General features: G+C 51.9%; 7 protein-coding genes across 7 annotated transcripts; 4 read left to right on the top strand and 3 right to left on the bottom strand.

Annotated features, from left to right (window-relative positions):
* Positions 1 to 1372: 1372 nt before the first annotated feature.
* Positions 1373 to 1828, top strand: BDV14DRAFT_181064 (uncharacterized protein). The gene has a single exon (XM_073770001.1). It carries the CDS (start codon positions 1523 to 1525, stop codon positions 1742 to 1744), a length of 222 nt encoding a protein of 73 aa, XP_073624125.1. The 5' UTR covers positions 1373 to 1522; the 3' UTR covers positions 1745 to 1828.
* Positions 1829 to 2010: 182 nt separating this feature from the next.
* On the top strand, positions 2011 to 3409 carry BDV14DRAFT_129055 (DnaJ domain protein). The gene is made up of 2 exons (XM_073766059.1): positions 2011 to 2241; positions 2315 to 3409. Exons 1-2 carry the CDS (start codon positions 2094 to 2096, stop codon positions 3088 to 3090), a joined length of 924 nt encoding a protein of 307 aa, XP_073624124.1. The 5' UTR covers positions 2011 to 2093; the 3' UTR covers positions 3091 to 3409.
* A 737-nt stretch (positions 3410 to 4146) lies between these two features.
* BDV14DRAFT_129048 (universal stress protein family domain protein) lies at positions 4147 to 6544 on the top strand. The gene is made up of 3 exons (XM_073766058.1): positions 4147 to 6175; positions 6232 to 6293; positions 6343 to 6544. The coding sequence occupies exons 1-3, from the start codon at positions 4316 to 4318 to the stop codon at positions 6503 to 6505; spliced, it is 2085 nt and encodes a 694-aa protein (XP_073624123.1). The 5' UTR covers positions 4147 to 4315; the 3' UTR covers positions 6506 to 6544.
* Positions 6545 to 6814: 270 nt separating this feature from the next.
* BDV14DRAFT_181060 (H(+)-transporting V1 sector ATPase subunit B) lies at positions 6815 to 9153 on the top strand. The gene is made up of 8 exons (XM_073770000.1): positions 6815 to 7023; positions 7110 to 7194; positions 7273 to 7292; positions 7366 to 7401; positions 7473 to 7634; positions 7692 to 8008; positions 8059 to 8333; positions 8380 to 9153. The coding sequence occupies exons 1-8, from the start codon at positions 6925 to 6927 to the stop codon at positions 8913 to 8915; spliced, it is 1530 nt and encodes a 509-aa protein (XP_073624122.1). The 5' UTR covers positions 6815 to 6924; the 3' UTR covers positions 8916 to 9153.
* Positions 9154 to 9677: 524 nt separating this feature from the next.
* BDV14DRAFT_181059 (uncharacterized protein) lies at positions 9678 to 12280 on the bottom strand. Its single transcript, XM_073769999.1, has one exon. It carries the CDS (start codon positions 11960 to 11962, stop codon positions 9788 to 9790), a length of 2175 nt encoding a protein of 724 aa, XP_073624121.1. The 5' UTR covers positions 11963 to 12280; the 3' UTR covers positions 9678 to 9787.
* trpB (tryptophan synthase TRP5) lies at positions 12274 to 15033 on the bottom strand. Its single transcript, XM_073769998.1, has 3 exons — positions 14722 to 15033; positions 14312 to 14615; positions 12274 to 14231 (listed from the first exon to the last, which is right to left on the bottom strand). Exons 1-3 carry the CDS (start codon positions 14855 to 14857, stop codon positions 12494 to 12496), a joined length of 2178 nt encoding a protein of 725 aa, XP_073624120.1. The 5' UTR covers positions 14858 to 15033; the 3' UTR covers positions 12274 to 12493.
* Positions 15034 to 15723: 690 nt separating this feature from the next.
* On the bottom strand, positions 15724 to 18378 carry medA (transcriptional regulator medA). Its single transcript, XM_073766057.1, has 4 exons — positions 18340 to 18378; positions 17996 to 18161; positions 16413 to 17905; positions 15724 to 16354 (listed from the first exon to the last, which is right to left on the bottom strand). The coding sequence occupies exons 2-4, from the start codon at positions 18033 to 18035 to the stop codon at positions 15914 to 15916; spliced, it is 1974 nt and encodes a 657-aa protein (XP_073624119.1). The 5' UTR covers positions 18036 to 18161; positions 18340 to 18378; the 3' UTR covers positions 15724 to 15913.
* Positions 18379 to 19064: the final 686 nt, after the last annotated feature.

Genomic DNA, 19064 nt, shown 5'->3' with positions numbered 1-19064 from the left:
CCTACCTCAGGCTCTCCCGTCCAAGTCTTCTTGGTCCTGTCGCTTTACATCATATATATATATATATGAATATACACCCATAGATTATATTCCTAGAGTCGATTTACCTACTACCTACCTACCTAGTGGGGTTGGCATGCCAATTAAGTAGAAGGGTCAGGGTTCCAACTGTCAGCCCTATGGCTTGCTTTTCTGGGTACTCGGGGTTCAAGCTGAGAGGTGATTTGGTGCTGTTCGGTAGGTTAATAAGCTGTAGTGAGAAGGTAGACTCGCATAACTAGGTGTCATTTCTTGTTTGCTTTAGTTTGGTTAGTTTTTCATTGCAGGCCGGCGAAAGCCGGATGGGCGACGTGGTGTAGAGATCCAGGTAGGGTAGGGTAGGGGTTGGATATGCTGATATGTACTGCCCGTGAGCTGAGAGTTACTAGAGATGGACATGCGTGGGTAATCCAGGTAGGTTAGTGATGTCAGGAATTAATTTTACTTGAACTATGGCTACGATGCGCTTTATTTGCGATAGAGACGGGTTGGGTTGAGTTGAGTTCACTGGTGGCTAGCAGTGGAGGTGTGCAAAGTGCGTGGTGATCCTTGCGCATAGCTTAACCTGGGCCAGTGCTACCAGCGAGAAATCAGGAGAAGTCCAACAACCAGACAATGCTCCCGTCGTACTGACGTTTGGCCCCAAAGCCAGTGGCCATCCATCAATGAATGGCTCAATAGCTTTCGGACCTCTTTGTGAGTAACTAAGGACCGCATCATGTTCCGAATAAGCAAAGAATAGCCGCAAATCTTAGAAAAGCTCAGAGTACGGAGATACTGCAGTTTACAGACAATGTGTTACCCACCAAGTAACCACGCTGTGGCACTTTCGGCACAGTCAACAAGTGGTGCCACAGCGCCAAATCTGCAAAAGAACAAAAATTCGAGAAAGTGAGCGTGACGTATGTTTGCGTTGGACAGTCAGTGGAACGCATCTCGAGCGCGTCCTTGGAATATTTGAGTATTAGGCAAGTTCCGCGCGAGACTTAATCAGCGCTGGCGATGTTGCACGAACGGCAAAAGCTTTCCGAGAAGCTTTTTAGGACGCACAATGGCCGCTTCGTGCGTAGGGTTTCAAGAACCGCGATGATAGACTGCTCTGTCCGTCTCTGGCTCACCATCAAGGTTGCCGCGTCATTCTCTTCACCGCTGGACTCGCTTGAACAAACAAGCAACGGATCATGCACCCTCTAAAGAATGCGCATACACATCCAAGGTCCAGGATTCGTAGATAATCTCCGAGGCTGCTTAGCCGGTTACCTCGCAGCCAAATCCGCAAGCAGCGCTCAGTACTCACAGATACTCTGGTCCAAATCTGCATAACCAACTAGAGCAGACCGATCGATCCGTGGCGAGTGGTTACAACATGATTGATGCAGAGGACGTAAGGCTGCCTGCTGGTGACTAGTTGTCGTTGCACATAATAGGTAGGATTGGGATATGTCGATGCTGTCTGGCTTTGCTTTTTGCTGCAGGGAAATGGATGGTGAAGTGGTTGGCAGGGGTTCCTGGTGGCTGCATAAGTGTTGGCCAAGGTAGGGAACTGGGCGATGTGAGACGCCACCCGTATAATGCGGCGGTTTGCATCGGGACACTTGTTAGGTATCGTCTAGCTGGTCTAGCTGAGTTGGGCTGTGGAACTCGGTGCAAACCTAAGTTCAAGAGTGATCACAAGTTGGTTATATTGGGGTGTGCTGTGCTCTGATATATTTGGAGCGAGGCGCAAATGTAGATTAGGGTGGATGGTCTAGAAATAGTGGCTAAGCACTGTCAGCAAGCTCGGAGGATGTAGAACAAGCATTGTACTTTCCAGGGATTACCACGAAGGTTGTATAATTGTACTTGAGGAAATCAAGAAGCATGATGGATGTCACTGTAGTACCTTGTGGCCCTAAACCCGAATAGGAAAGCAAAGAGCTTCCCGCCGAGGCTCCCCAGCCCGAACCATCAACCGCGTCTCAACGCGCCGCAGAACAACAAATCTTCACATCTACCTTCCTCTGCTTTCTTTTCTTCTGTATAGCGAAACAACATTAATTCAAAAACTATCCGCCATGCCCCCGCGAAAGAAAGACACCCCCGACATCCCCGCCGAACCCCCCGCCGAAACAGACCTGTACGCGGTGTTAGGCGTCGCAGAAGATGCAACACCAGAACAGATCAAGTCAGCTTACAGAAAGCTAGCCTTGAGGCATCATCCCGGTACACTCACTATCCCAAAAATTAGATGCGCAAATGATCCCTACAGAACGATCTAACAATCACTACTCTACAGACAAGGCCACCCCCGAAAACAAGGACGCCGCAAACGAACAATTTCAAAAGATCGCATTCGCATACGCGATTCTCTCCGACCCGAAGCGCCGCTCGCGATTTGATCTCACAGGCAGCACAGCCGAAGCAGTTGAAATAGACGACGACTTTGACTGGGTCGATTTCTACCGCGAGCAGTTCTCCACTGCGATTGATACGAATGCGCTTGAGAAGTTGAAGAACGAGTACCAGGGGTCGGAGGAGGAAGATCGGGATATCCTTGCTGCATTCGAGACCCACGGAGGTGATTTAGATCGCGTTTACGAGAGCGTGATGCTTTGCAATGTCATCGACGACGATGAGCGGTTCAGAGCTATAATCGACAAGGCTATACAGATGGGCAAGGCGGAGGGTTACAAGATTTACACAGAGGAGTCGGAAGATAAGAAAGGGAAGAGACTAAAACGCGCGCAGAAGGAAGCGAAAGAGGCTGAGAAGTTGGCGAAGAAGCTGGAGAAGGAAAAAGAGGGAAAGGGCGCGAAAGGCGGGGGACGCAACGGCAACAGCAAAGGCAACAAAGGCGATATGGATGGCATGGGTGACCTCGCGGCGTTGATCCAGCAGCGACAGGCCTCGCGCGCTGACTCGTTCTTCGACCGGCTCGAGGCGAAATATAACCCCGCTGGGAAGGGTAAAGGGAAGAAGCGAGTGGCGATGGACGAGCCACCAGAGGAGGCGTTCGAGGCTACGAATGCGCGGCGGAGCTCGAAAAAGACGAAAGCCAAGACTCAGAGCTAGAGAGTTGGAGTAAGAGCGTGAAAGCGAATTGGCTCGGTCGGTTGGTCTCGTGTTTGCTTGGGATTGGGCGTGGGCGTAAGGTATAGGGATAGGTTCAGCGTTTGACTTCTGTACAGTAAGAGTAACCAGGTAGCAAGCAGCCACAGCTGCAAGAACGCAGGTTGGAGTAATCTGCTCCGTATTGCTATGTAGATCTCTGAGAGGATATTGATCCTTTAGTGGTGCTACAAATGGCTCTCCCCAATTTCAAGTCACAGCCACACAGACATCACACGACAGAGAGCTGGCGTCTTCTATGACTCGGAGACTTGACATTGGCATTCTCATTCTCGCAGCAACGGGCTGATTGGCGATCTCCTGTGCGTCATTCCTAAAGCATCGCGGTGCTATTGATCGACTAGGAAGGAGCTGCAGTGACACAGGTCAGAGAAGGGATCTACTAGTAGCTGCTGCAAGGAGACTGTAATGGTGGTGGCCTAGTATTCATATACCCCGCATGCCGAGGCCGTCTTGGTGTGATTTTGAGCTTCTACTTTCTAGTCATAATCATGATTTAATTCTTTGAAGCTGATCTTCACTCCGCCATCTCCTCCCCGCTAAATACCTGCCAATTCCCCGCCCGCTGCCCCGGACACTCACACAACCACTCTTTTTTCACTCTTGCTCTTGCTCTTGTTCAATTCATCTAAAATTACAAAATATACATTCCAATCTAATTGGCAGGAATCCTTCAAATACTGCCGCGGCTCCTCCAATACCGTCGGCTCCGTTGACGCATCTTTGTCCCGGCGCAGTGCCAAGACCACGGCTAAGGCTGCAGCAAGTCACTCGACAAAGAGAATCGCCGATTTTTGAAGCCATCGCGGCCAATTCTTTCTACCGCTAACTCGGCTACCCTGGTCTAGATCTCCGAGATTCGCCAATTTGCACGTGGAGAGGGTCCCCGGGCTGCCAACCCTCAGCTGTGTGCTAGCTGCAGCCTAGCTGCTTGCCCAGCCTTGGGCATATATCAACTTTGTCGCACCCCGCCATTGCTTCCTAGCTAAAGAATACTGCCCAAGCTCGGTTCAAGCTCCTGTCCAAGCTCTCAGGACCAAAGGGTAAGATTTGGTGGAACTGACCGCCATCTCCAACCAGCTCTCCACACTCTTCACAGCTGTTGTGCTGTTGTGAGGTCGGTTCTCCACCGCTCGTCAACAGCCCATCGGCGGCGCCACCACCAAGAATGCCGTCTGGTCGCAGGCCCGGCGGGCTTGCCGCTGCCCTTGAAGAAGAACGTCTTGAGCTTGCTTCTGAATTGCGCAATTCCTCTGGAGCTCGAAATTCAACTACAAACTCTAGCTATGCGCCTCCCCGACGGAGCATACTCGACACCGCCACCGGCCCTTCGCCCGGGTACGTCGCCCCACGGCATGGTTCCATTGCGGGCATCGGTGTTGGCGTGACTCCGCCCGCTGGTCGCGACTACCAAGATTCTCAGTCCCCTCAACCTTCGCCTCCAGCAATGGACGGTACCACCGACACGCCTTCTTCTTCACCATCTCCAACACAAGCGCCCGCCGATTCACCTTCGCCAGTTACGACCCCCAAACCCGCATATACCAGTTTGAAAACCGCCCCGCCTCCTCTCAAGCGTCCGGATCCGCCGGCATCGAAAGATAAGAAAAAGAACGGTGATAAGAAGTCGAGTTCCCCCGAAGCAAGACGACCCAGTATTCGCTGGGACTCCGGAGTCGATATGCCGCCCAGCGCAAATGGCTCGAGGCGATTCGGGTTCGGCCCTCCTCAGGAGAAGGCGCCCAGAGCGCTTCCCGGTCAGAAGGCGATGGCGGCAGTGATGTCAGGGTTCGGTGGCTTGCCGAGCTTTAGTCGAGGTCGCGATTCGAGTCGAGGTGCTTCGAAGAGGGGTACCTCGTTAGACTCGCACCTTCCTTCTCAGGCTCGACGCGCGCAATCTGGCTCACCTGCTCGCCGCCTCCCGCGCTCCAACCTTCGCTCTTCGGTCTCCGAGGCCTCGAAAACCGCGCCAGAAAAGAAACCCGAAGCAGCCGACGAAAAACTCCTCCAGCCTTCGTCAGCCAACCGCGGCTCAGAAGCCGACACTAAAGGCTCGACATCCGGAGATGAGAGATTGTACGATAGTGATAACAACGCTTCCGACTCCAGCGACGAAGAAGAGGAGGAGTCTTCCAGCGACGAAGGGGCCAGCTCTGAGAACAACGGTGACGACATGGAACGCGGACGCAAGAAGGTTTCCGACCGAGATACGTCGAATGAGAGCGATACATTAGACGGGACGAAGCCCGCTTTGGACGAGGTAGCTGCAGAGAAAGAAACGAAGAATAAAGGCCCAGAATTGATACATTCGTCAAAGACTGGCCCGGTACCTAAAACGACTGAGATTTCAGAGGTTCAACCCCCAACGAACTTTGACGCCGTTCCTTCGGTGCTCAACACGCCTTTCGGGTCTGATGATGAGGCGGAACTGTCTGATATTAAACGTGCCCAAAAACTCAGCATCCAAATGTCAAGTGTCGATAACTCCATCCGCAATCGATCTATTCGTACTATCATTCGCGGCGACTATACCAATATGCAGGTAGATGCCGAAGGGGGCAAGCGACGCCAGCGCAAGTATCTCGTCACGACGGATCTTAGTGAAGAATCTGTGTACGCGCTCGAATGGACTATCGGAACAATCCTACGCGACGGTGACACCCTGTTTGCAGTTTTTGCCATGCACGAGGAAACAGGTACGCAGGTCGGCGATGGAGCCAAGGCGACACAGGATGTCGCCGCTGTTGTCGGTTCTCAGACGGCGGAGACAGTTCAAAAGACACAAAACGATGGGTCGAATACGAACAACCTTTCTCGAGCCATCTTCAACCGCCTAGGAACTGGTACTGATAGCAGACCCGGCTCGGTTGATTCTCGCGCAATGTCCAAGGCGGAAGCGGAACGCTCGCATGCCGTCCAGATCATCTCCCAGACCTGCGTTCGCCTTCTAAGGAAGACGCTGCTACAGGTTCGGATTGCGGTGGAGGTCATCCACTGCAAGAGTCCCAAGAACATGATCACGGAAGCTGTACGTTATCAAAGCCCACTTCATACTGCAATGTATACTGACATCTTCCTCTTCAGATTGACGGGCTGGAACCCACTCTTGTGATTGTTGGAGCTAGAGGACGAAGTGCGCTGAAAGGGTAAGTCTTCCTTATTTGACCCGAATGGCAAATAACTAATAACCGGCAGTGTTCTTTTGGGATCATTCTCCAACTTCCTTGTTACGAATTCGTCTGTCCCGGTGATGGTGGCACGGAAGAAGCTAAAGAAGAAGGCAAAGAACAAGACGCAAGTGCGTCTCTCCAACAATCTGACAGCGCCAAAGAAACTGGCCTCGGCGAGAGTAGATTAGCGAGTTATTACTTTACGATTTCATTCTTTGTCTGCATCGAAATACCATGATGAGTTGATGACCATATTCGGCTGGCGCTTAACAGGACAGGAACAGGAGGCCTATGTTGATTTGTTCTTTCGGGGGCTGTTTCTTAATTTGATTCCTCATGTGTATAACTATGAAACTACCTAATGATGAGAATGATGACTGGATTGATTGTCTGTGGTGTCTGTAGTACGTAGTTCTATGATGACATGTCACGTGGGCGGGAGCACTCCGCCAAACCGCCAGCAACTCCAGAGCGGCGGGTCGTCCTTCCCCGACGTTGACGGCCGCATCCAGAGCTCATCCCTCCTGCTTGTCCTCTCTCTTACCATCTTTACTCCTTTCTGCTCTATCTATCTCCTACCGGTGCCTCATCCCGGTCTCCTATAGCCATGGCGGACTTCGTCGACCCCCGAATGAGCTCCGTTCAGCCTCGCATCCGCTACAACACCATCGGAGGCATCAACGGTCCCCTCGTTGTTCTTGACAATGTTCGTACTCTATCCTGAAGAAAGAGCTCTCTTATAGCTTCTTCGACTCCTCGCTTATGATTTCGAGTCTAACACCTCGCCACTAGGTCAAATTCCCCTCCTACAACGAGATCGTCTCCCTGACCCTCCCCGATGGAAGTGAGCGGGCGGGTCAGGTTCTGGAAGCTAGAGGTATGTTTGCTACGCCTTTCAGTTGCTGGTAATATATTTTTTGGATCTCGAGAAGCTAACCATAGCTCTACCGAACAGGAAACCGAGCTATCGTCCAGGTGCGCAGCATACGACAATCCAATATCGAGCTACTAAGCTTGGCGGAGTACTGACGGTGCGATCGTATAATAGGTGTTCGAGGGAACCTCCGGTATCGATGTTAAGAAGGTACAATATATCACTCTGCCGCTGCGTTGGACCTGGAAGTGCGACAACGCTAACTCTGGGTGCTCCGTTAGACCAAAATCGAGTTCACCAACCACGCCTTGAAGCTCGGTGTCTCTGAGGACATGCTGGGTCGTGTCTTTGACGGTTCCGGTCGTGCTATTGACAAGGGTCCCAAGGTGTTGGCGGAGGACTACCTGGATATCAACGGTCAACCCATCAACCCCTACTCGCGAGTATGTTCCCGATACAAGGTTCCGCAGGAGGCTGGTGCTGATTAAAATGTCCGCCAGGTGTACCCCGAAGAAATGATCTCCACCGGTATTTCCGCTATTGATACGATGAACTCCATTGCCCGTGGGCAGAAGATCCCCATTTTCTCCGCCTCCGGTCTCCCTCACAACGAAGTCGCCGCTCAGATTTGTCGTCAGGCCGGTCTGGTCAACAAGCCCACCAAGGATGTGCACGACGGACACGAGGAGAACTTCTCCATTGTTTTCGCTGCCATGGGTGTCAACATGGAAACCTCTCGTTTCTTCACACGCGATTTCGAGGAGAACGGCAGTATGGAGCGTGTCACACTCTTCCTGAACTTGGCCAACGATCCTACGTAAGTTCGGTTTGAAGACAGTACGATGTCAGATGGCTGACTAGATACAGGATTGAACGTATTATTACACCTCGTCTCGCTTTGACCACAGCCGAATACTACGCTTATCAGCTCGAGAAGCACGTCTTGGTTATCATGACTGATCTGTCGGCCTACTGTGACGCTCTTCGTGAGGTTTCCGCTGCCCGTGAGGAAGTGCCGGGTCGTCGTGGGTACCCCGGTTACATGTACACTGACTTGTCGACCATCTACGAGCGTGCTGGTCGTGTCCAGGGCCGTAACGGTTCCATCACCCAGATTCCTATCTTGACCATGCCTAACGACGGTACGACATCAAAACTAATAACATCGAATATTGCTGATTTAGACAGATATTACACACCCTATTCCCGATTTGACTGGATACATTACCGAGGGTCAAATATTCATCGACCGTCAACTGTACAACAAGGGTATCTACCCTCCGATCAACGTCCTGCCATCTCTGTCCCGTTTGATGAAGTCTGCCATCGGTAAGGGCCGTACCCGTGATGACCATTCCGACGTGTCCAACCAGCTGTACGCCAAGTACGCCATTGGACGTGACGCCGCCGCCATGAAGGCCGTCGTCGGAGAGGAAGCCCTTTCCTCCGAAGACAAGCTCTCCCTCGAGTTCCTCGACAAATTCGAACGCAACTTCATTAACCAGTCCGCCTACGAGTCCCGCTCCATCTTCGAGTCCCTCGACATCGCCTGGAACCTCCTCCGCATCTACCCCTCCCACCTCCTCAACCGTATTCCCAAGCGCGTCATCGACGAGTTCTACGCCCGCTCGGGCCGCAAGGCGCCCAAGGCTTCCAAGGACACACGCGACAACACTGTTCCGGAGCAAGGGCAGGACCAGACGGCGGACCTTATTGAGACTTAGTTGCTTGATTGGCGGTTTCTCGTACTTCGGTGATTTGCGTACTGTCTTGCTGATCTGTCTGTCTTTGTGGGTGTCGTGCCATGTCATATATCTTTGCGTCAACGTTTTTTTTTCGTATACGGACATCTATCTATCTAGCTGCATATACACTTCAGTATTTACCTTCTTGTACTCATTTAGACATGGAGCCGCGCGTAGTAGTCTTTCTCCTTTCTAGGCAGGTACGCAGGGTCGTTCCTGCCTCTTTGGAAAGAAGTCGGACATCTAAACGGGAAGGTGCGGCCCATCGTTCCTTTCTTATAATGCTGGCTCTGGACCAAAGTAACTAGGGAAGGAATGACCCTCGCTCCGGCCTATTATATCAATGCCAGCTTGACGAATAAAGGCAGGCACGACGTCATACGGTCTGCGTCGCTCATTCCTTGACTATTGCACTTAAGGCCAACGTAAATCGGGAAAACTCAACCCACCCGTCCGGGTCACCAACGCTCCTTTCTTCCTGGCGAACATTATGTTATCCGCTAGAACGGAAGGCGCGCATAGTCTATCGCTCCTTCCGTGGCTTATGGGCTGTACCTAGCTGTATAGAGTACGGCAGGCGCGACCTGTCTAGGTCCCTCATTGTTCTTTCCTTCTTAATGGAGGTGAGCTTTATAGCTAGCGGGTGAATCATAGCTCCTTTTCGCCTTTCTTGCCTTTTAGACTTATACTGCAGCTAGGCAGGTACCTCCTTAGATGAACTTACTGGTAGGTAATAGGTAGCAAAGGAATCAAGCGCATTCAAATACAAAATCTGTTGGTTACAGTCTTGGTACGGTGTAGCTTGCATCTAGAGATCTTGAGATGTAGAGGGTAGTTTGCGAGCTTAGATTCTACAGCGAACAGCATCTCCCCTTTTGAGCCTCCCACTGCAGTACGTACGAGAAAATGTCTGTGCTTGTCACCGGTAAACGGAGTAAGTCTCCCTCCTGCTTGACCCCTCCGTCTTTGTCTTTGTGCAGTGCATCGCTCGAGCCACGGGCTAATTCCCTTCCATCACGAGTAAGACTCCAGTGTCCGCGTCCAAAGATCTTTCCCAATGTAACCGACCCTTTAAGTCCAGGTTCATAATCCGCAACCGCGAGATCAAAGACCAATTTCTTCTCCTCGGGAATGAAAACAGCACGATAAACATCAACCTCACAATCGACGTCCACGAGCCCAGGCTCACTATAATGCGCTCTATTCGATCCACCCCACGGCTCCTCATAAAACCTCTTTAATCCATGACGAACATTGAGTCTCGTCAGTGGGAGAAGAGCGTTCGATAGGATCGGCGAAACCATCGTGAAGTTCCCCTCTGAGTCAAAGACTTGGTCGTTCCGCGGGTACATCAGTCCCCCCTCGCGGAATTTAGGGTGGAAGTATTTATCTGCGTAAGACAGTAAAGCGTTTTTGGTGTCTTCATCGCCCATTTCAGTCGCCCACGCTGGGACCCAGCCCCATATTCCGCCGGAGTTAAGGTGTAGCTCGTTACGTGGGAGACCGAGGATCGCACGGGGGATATTCACTGCTTTTGTGCCGTCGAGTGCTGTTGATAGGATTACATCGCGACGGCGGTCGTACGTTTCCTGGACGAGTTGGGGGTTCCAAGCGTGCATTAGGAGACCGGCCCATGCTTCGCCGCCGGCGCTGGGGATGTTGATTGTTGTTTTGGCGTGCTTGAGGTAGAATGTGTTGAATGTGCCTTGGTCGTTGAGGATGCCGCCGGAAAAGTCGGTCCAGGCTTTTATGTAGCCAGTTGTTACTTCACTTGCTCTGTCCTTTTTCTCGTCTTTGTCGGCTGTTGATGCAAGGACGTCGTTCAATCGGAACCCGTGAATGGGCATCTGGTTGCATATCTGGAAGATGCAGCCTGGCTCGCATGCGACACCTAGGTACCCTTCTTCGACCATATTCCAGTAGACACGCTCATTGAGCGAATTCTGGTCATACACGAACTTAAACCCCTCCGCTGGTCCCCAGAAGAAGGCATCATATTCGAATGTCAGTGCCCCCGGTTTCGTGTACCGATCATCATCAAAGAGGATGTTGTACATGGCCGTCATGACCTGGACGTACCCCGAATACATTATATTATCCGTGACAATGGGATCGTATATCATTTCCCTAGCGGGGGTCTGCGAGTGCCCGCCGCCTATACTTGCATCGTGCCAGTAGAACCACACGTCTGGTTCAAGCATTTTGGTGATGATGCGCGTCATTGTGTCCTTGAAGTATCCCGAGGCAGCAGGGAGTCGATGGAAATGCGCAAGGGTCAACGCATAAAACATGAATGCGAGCTGGTATCGGTATCCCCCAAACCCGTCGTTGAGGTGTGATGGGCCCATGAAGTTAGACCAGTCGCCTTTCAATTGCCGTGCAAGGTTCCCAATGTGCCTTATTGATGCGACTTGTTTCTTGTTGAGTCGTTTCAGGCTTTCGTGCTGATGCTCGTTGACGGCCGAACTGTCATTGACACCATTGCTAACGTCATTTGACTGTTTCCCACTTTCAATGACCTTCCGAACCTTCGCAGTAATAGCCCTAGCCTCAATTTCATCATTGAAATGATCAACAATAGCCCCATGCTCATCAAGAAGGTACGTGATGGCGGTATGCGGCACGACATACCCACCCTTCGCCTCCTGGTCTTCCTTAACCTTCGCGAAAACATGAAACTCCTTCCGTACAGCGTCAATCTGGTCTTTCGTTCCTGTGAGTCCTGTATATCTTGGATACTTCTCCAGGAACCTCTTCATGACATCTGGCGTGTCGCGCTCAGAATCAACAGTGATGTAGAAGACATTGACACTATCAGCTGCTGAACCAAGACCAGGTAGAACTTCAGATAGACGGCTCAGAGCGCGAGGACATACGACTGCGCAGTTCGTGAAGCCGAAGAAGACAAGGGAGTATTCGCCATTCAGATCTGTGTTTGTAACCTGTTGATTGTTGTGGTCAACCAGGTTAAAAACAGGGCGGGTAGAAGATGAGGTTGAAGTTGAAGTCCAAGTCAAAGTCATCATGTCAAATAATTGATACAAATTCAGTGAAGTAGACGTGGAAACCCACGTAAAAGTGCAGGTCACCCTTCAAATATAACGTGCTTATCGGCTAGATGTTTGCTGCGTCGACTTGGGCAGAACAAAGAGACCCCCGGCCCTGCTGCGGGTCCGAGGCTGGCCGGCTTGCATCTTGCATGGGCCAAGGAAGACAAATCACCATGCAGGACCGGGATCAAATCCCCGCGGTAGATTGAGTTTCTGTTTGAGATTGAGTGCAGGTCCGAGGTTGTTGGGAGGGGAAAGGGGAGGTCTGACGTTGGGAAGTGAGGAGGAAAGAAGGGAAGACCCTGACTGCTCTCGACCGGAGGTACCGGAATCTACAGACGTGGGAGAATGGAACACATGATATAATCATTATTTGTCTATCGATGACATCGCTTTTCTTTCCGAAATTATACATCAAATAAAGCCATGCAAATAGATTCTAGCCAAAGATCTTCAGGGATGGGGAATCCAACTTTTCTGTTGAGACGTAGATACTAAAGCAGTAGCTTAGAATCGCAAGTCCCAGCCGATTTGAGGCCCAAGCTTAGGCAGAGACTCAGCGACACTCTCAACATCCTTGTCACCTCTACCGCTGACAGTAAGAACAATGTCCTTACCCTTGCCCATGGTCTTGGCAAGCTCCATAGCACCCCAGATGGCGTGTGACGACTCAAGCGCAGGGATGATACCCTCTGTTTGGGACATTGTACGGAATCCGGCGAGAGCCTGAGCGTCAGTGGCGGCGACGAAAACAGCGCGGTCGCTGTCCTTCCAGTTACTCAGCTCAGGGCCGACACCGGGGTAGTCAAGACCGGCGGAGATGGAGTGTGTCTCCGAGATCTGACCGTGTTCATTTTGGAGAACGTAGGTGCGGACACCGTGGAGAACACCCTTGCTTCCCCCTGACAGGGTGGCGGAGTGACGGTCGGTATCGACACCATCGCCACCGGCTTCAACACCAACAAGCTTGACGCTGGTGTCCTTGGAGAAGGGGTAGAAGCTACCAACGGCGTTGCTACCACCTCCAACGCAAGCAACAACAGCGTCAGGGAGCTTGCCGATTTGTTCTTGCAGCTGCTGCTTCGTCTCATCACCGATCACAGACTGGAACGTGCGCACAATCGTGGGGAAGGGGTGGGGTCCGATAGCAGAACCGATGATGTAGTGGGTGGTGTCAAGGTCGACAACCCAGGCGCGGAGAGCCTCGTTGACAGCGTCACGCAGAGTTCGGCTACCCGCGTCAACGGCAACGACCGAAGCACCCAGGAGCTTCATGCGGAAGACGTTCAAAGCTTGGCGACGAACATCTTCAGCACCCATGTAGACAGTGCACGCCATGCCAAACTTGGCACAGACTGTAGCAGTAGCGACACCGTGTTGACCCGCGCCAGTCTCGGCAATGATTCTGGTCTTACCCAGTCTCCGGGCAAGGAGAATCTGACCAATGGCGTTGTTGATCTTGTGGCTACCGGTGTGGTTGAGGTCCTCACGCTTCAGCCAGATGTTCGCACCACCGACGTGCTCGGTCAGACGAGTAGCCAGGTGGAGACTGCTAGGACGTCCCATGTAGGGGTAGTATGAACGGTATTCCTCCCAAAAAGAAGGGTCTTTGAGAGCATGGTTGAAGCCGCGCTCCAATTCGGCTAAACAGTCCATCAAAGACTCAGGGACGTACTGTCCACCAAAGTCACCAAATCGCGCGGGCAGTGCAGAAGGGTCTCCACCGTTCAGGGCTTCGAGCTGATCTCCGAGACCCGGACCTGAGGGGGTGTCCTTCTCCGTAATGACATCGGTGGGCTGTGACACAGGAAGAGGCTCGGACGACTCGATTTTTAGAACGGGCTCCAACACATTAACCTCGCGAAGCAGCGCACCCGCGGTATCCCGCTCCCATCTGCGACCAGTAACGCTGGTCAGGTATTCCTCAGCCTTCTGGGCCGCCTGGCCAGCAGGGGCTTGTCCCAGGACAGTGATGATCTGACTGCCAATGACAACACCTTCGGACATCTCCTGAACAGAGAGGAAGTGCTCACGGGTGCTGACACCGAATCCGAGAGCGGTGGGTACGTTGCCAGACCACTTGTGGACACGAGCGAGCAGTTCGGGGAGGTTCGAGCTCAGCTTTCCGGTAGCACCTGTGACACCCATTCTCGAGACAACGTAGATGAACGAATCGGCGATCTTGCAGAGAAGCTTCATGCGGGTCTCGGATGTGGCGGGAGCGATAAGAGGGACATAGGAGAGACTTAAACAACCATACGTTAGCACAGTAGTTTCTGAAGCCGAACTTCCGAAAGGAGAGAGTTTTTGAGATATACGACATACCCTGTGCTCGTGCAAAGGTCCCGGAACCTGACGGCCTCCTCCGGAGGAAGATCAACCATGATAAACCCATTAACACCGGCTTCCTTGCAATCGCGGAGCATACGCTCCTCACCATACCGCATCATCGGGTTGTAGTATCCCATAAGCATAATCGGAGCCCTGAGGCCGCGGTTCCTAGCGGAGCGGACCATCTCTAGTACCGTTGTGACAGTGACGCCGTTCTCGAGGGCCTTTGTGTTGGCCTTTTGGATAGTCGGTCCATCGGCGATAGGGTCTGTGAAGGGAACTCCCAATTCGATAATATCTGTGCAATTGAACCAAGTCTGTTAGAAATGGTACATTGTATCGCAAGCAACAAGACAATTGTGGTGCAATGAGTCAATTGAGATTTCTTAGGGGCAATTGCATACCAGCACCTCCATTCTCCAATCCAAGAATGATGTCTACAGCCTCTTCGACTGTGGGATATCCCGCCGTGATGTAGGCGACGAGCGCAGCGCGCTTTTCGGCCTTGCACTTGGCGAAGGTCTGCTTGATGTGCTCCATAATGGCAGGTGGTGGGGGTGGGGTAGGAGGGGAATTAGAATATCTGGAGGAACAGGCGAAGGGGGAAGAAAGAGAAAGAATGTGGGACTCAAGAAGATATAGGAAATCGAGGGATTACCCAAGTCCAAAGGAATTGAGCCGAAGAGTGAGGGTGGCTGTAAGGAAGGGGTGAAAAGCCGCGTTGAGTCACCGTTTGGCTGCAGGCGTATCGATAATACAGAAACTCTATGGGCATTGCTGGTCAGGTGACCCCAGGTGGCGATAAGATAAGAGTTTGGTGATTTCGGCACCGATACCGGGATCATGCTATGAAGACTCTACAAGGTTTACTCATGAAGATAGAGAGCTCGAAATAAAACAATATCACTATTATTATGGTGATGTTCAGACAGAGTACGATAGTACCCCTCACTTGGCATAACAGCCCAAAAGAGCGGAAACTAAGTAAAAGTCAAGAAACGCCAAAGCTATGCAGAGAACCCAAGAGGAGCATATGCTCTCTAGTGAAGTCCCGGTATAGTTGCAATCAGCAGAAAGCAGCAAAAGATCAATCAAGCACGTCAAACAAAGAACCAGCCAGAAATCAAAAGATGAGGCTTAAACGAGGTATCCCAAAAAACGCAAAAACAAGTTTCCACACTTTTCCAACCCAGTGGTATCCCGGTCCTGCGAGGTGATAAGGAAAGACAGCAGCGCCAACCCATGCGGCATAATTGTACATATATCATGAAGGAATGGTATCTCGATGCCCCGTATATAATGCAAAGTGGTCAGAAGGAATGGACAGACAACAGATCATCTATAATGCAATCGTGTCAAACATGGAACAAAAAACTCGGGGGCCTTCAAGACGTAATAGGTATTAAGGAGAGACGTATAATCGTGGCGAACGGTCATCAAAAAACCATAGCTGGACGGGAAGCTGGTCCCGTATGCAAGAATCGTTATACCCAAGCGCGCCATGGTATCAAGTAAGGAGTGACAATGAAGTGATCGAAAAACGGTAAATGCAAAAGTGAAACGCCGGTTCAATGCGAAAGAGACCCGGACAAGAAACTACTGTCCCTGAGGGTGTCCAGGCAGAGCGTAGGTCATCGGAGGCATGTACTGGTAGCTTCCAGGATGTTGCTCGGCGGTCGGAGGTGCGGATTGTGGGGCCATTGGCGTGAATTCCCAGGCTCGTGTGACGGGGACGGTGGGTGCAAGTTGGCCCTGGTGGCTGACGGTGGTGTACGAATACGGTGCAGTCATCGTCGGGTACGGCTGGCTGACAGCAGGCAAGATCGTGCGAACTGGCCCGTCGGCATCGGTAGGAGGGGAGTAGACTGGAGCGGCGATGCTAGGGTGGTAGCTGCTTGAAGGAGTGCCCTCAGACATCGACTGTGGAGAGGCAGCGTTGAGTCCCTCTGTTCCTGAATCCGATGCAGGGCCAGTGCTCGGGTAGTTCGACCCGATGGGAGTTGGCAGGGCACCAGCGGTAGACGAGTAGCTTGCAGACTGAGGCAACCCCAGGTTAGCAGGAAGGACAGAGTAGTAGTGGCGGGCGGGTACTCACGTATTTGCCGATAATTTTCTTAAGAGCGTGGCTCAGGATCTTCCAGGGGAAGACCTTGACATCCTTCTCGATGTTTCTCGGCTTCGGGGCAGGGAATCCCATGATGGTCTTGAAGAAGTCTTCGCTGTCTGCTTTGGACTTGGAGACAGTAAGCGGTCGGAAGCCCTCCAGGTTGCGTCGAATGCGATTCTTCTCCTCCACAGTGAACCGGACACCAACGAGTGACTCAAGGAGATAGATGGTATCCACACTTGTAACAAAACACTCATCCTTGCCATCCCAGTAGATGCAGCTGATGCAGATGCTGTTTGGCGCACGTTCCTCGGGAGTCACAGGCGCGAAATCAGCTTTGATGGTGCTGCCACTCTGCATGCGAGTGAACTGGACTAGACGGCGCTTGGCAACTTGTTCCTCGGGAGTCCAGTTCTGTGTCATGCTGTCCAGATCACCGTTCATCTTCAGGATTGCCTTCGCTGGGTACATCGCATATGGGTTGAAGGACTGGGGTTGCGGAATCACCGCGGTCGATTGTTGCAAAGTAGATGTGCGGATGAGGGTTGGGTTTGAAGGATTCGCGGGTGACGGCGGCTGCGGCAATCCATGGGTAACTGCATATCCGGTGTTTCGCTGTTCAGGGTTAACTGAGAGGAACGATGAGTTCCACGACGAGGCTGGCATTGGGGACGGAGCCGGCATCGGGGAAGGAGCACGAATCGAAGGCTGAGAGTTGGTCGACAAGTGAGCGTACTGTGTCGCACCGATCCGAGGCGAAGAGTCCGAGTGGTAGGAGGCAGCGTATGCATTCATGGACGGAAGGGGCTGCAAAAATGGGGTGTAAGGTGCAGCATAGCCCGAAGTCTCCTCCTTCACCTGGACAGGAAATGTTGGCGTCCGCTTGATGGGCCTGGACAAGGTATCGGAGGAGAATCGTCGCTTTCGGCTTTCATCGGAGGGCGACTGTTGACCAGCATGCTCGTATGTATATACACCAACCTGGATTGTCGTGCCGGAGCAATCGTTGGGACTCCCAAAGGCGACGTAGAGGGGAACCGCCAATGACGGGGTACCTGTGGACATGAACGGCGGTGTGTCGACAGAGAGCGCATACTGGAAGGAGGAATCCTGGAATCCCAGAAAGTGAGGAATGCACTCGCACTTCTTGGTTCCAAACACGATGTACAGCGTCGCATAGGGGGTAGTATGGAGGTCGTAGGGAGACTGGATCTGGACAAACACCCTTGTGCCTTCGGAGCCTCGCTGGGGTGAGAATGAAACGACTTCTGGCAATTGGCGCGATTCCGCAGTGATCATGGGCGACTGTTCGTCCTCGTAGGAGCTCGCATACTCTTGCTTCGCCATGTATGGAACGCAATCAGACATCTGACTGATATGGCCGGTCATTGGGGACGGGGCAAGAGGAGTTGACATATAAGCGGGCTGGCCGTATGCGGAATAGGAGGCACCATCCTGCAAAGATTGGGCTGAATCACAATCTAAATTAAACATTAGCAATCTCACTTTGGTGGAGATTTGCGGCTTATCTTGGCTCGCTTGCAGGTGACAGTGTGTAGAAAGAAACTCACCTAGCACCGCCGCTTGTTGGGACCTGTTGAAAGCAGACATGGACAGGACGGGTTCAGTCTTGGCCAGGAGGCCGCCTGAGAACACGTCGAAAATTTGAGACTCTTCAGGATCCGAGAAATCTAATGTTTCGTCCAGTATCAAAGGCGTTTGGAAATCGGGATCGAACTGTGAACCACCAGGTGTAAGCAAAGAGCTTCGAACAAGGAATACGAGGCGCTTCCGTCTTCAGTGAGATAGGGGCTGACCACAGTCTCTGGATCCGACCGGGAGAAAGAAAATGACAGTCCAGAAGTGGTGGTTTTTGGACGAGAAGGGAGAAACAAGAGGGTTCGTCTGCACTTACCAGAACACCGTGTGTCTTCGAGTAAGCCAGCTTGAAGGTGTTGCAGTGGAAACTGCAACGAAACACAACAGCCTAAAAAAGCGAATGACAATGAATATATCCTGGAGCAAACGATAGTGCGCCGGAAAGCCCCCAGAAAACACTTCGAGACAAAACGAGCGACGAAACGAAGCGAGTGAAAAGGGTGGCTTGGGTTCAGTGGCCGATGCCCAACGATCGAGACCGAGATTTGGAAGGCTACTTGCAGGATGAAAGCCAGAAACAAGCCGGGTTTAGCAATGGATATCTCAGGAGCACCTATGACAGGCTGATTTCCATAAGAAAGCAGGATAATATACTCCCAATAAGGTCAAGTGAGACGGGAGTAGAGCGGTTGTCCGTGGCCGGGTTTCAAAATAGCGAGCGGATGGGAGCTGAACAGAGACAAAGAGGCCTGAGAGTAACTTTTTTGTCCTTTGCCTTCTCCTGAAGCGAAATAATAAGACTCGCTGCTGTTCAGGTCGTAAGTTTCGGAACTAAAGGTGGTCGGCGATGAACTATCCGTTTATGAGTACGAACCAGGACCAAAAACAATAAACCGGGACACTGCATCCACCGAGAGAAGGAACTTACCAAAGACTATTGAGAGTCAAGTCCGTCACGAGGGGTCCCAGCTTGCTGATATGGAGAATTCGCGATCAGAGGCGACTGACAAACCGCACTACAACAGAAACGTCAACAATGAG

Source organism: Aspergillus stella-maris (assembly GCF_047715825.1).
Source record: "Aspergillus stella-maris strain CBS 113639 unplaced genomic scaffold BDV14scaffold_68, whole genome shotgun sequence".
In the NCBI taxonomy this organism is placed as follows: domain Eukaryota; kingdom Fungi; phylum Ascomycota; class Eurotiomycetes; order Eurotiales; family Aspergillaceae; genus Aspergillus; species Aspergillus stella-maris.
Note: the sequence above shows the minus strand (reverse complement) of the source record. Positions and strands in the feature narration are given on the sequence as shown.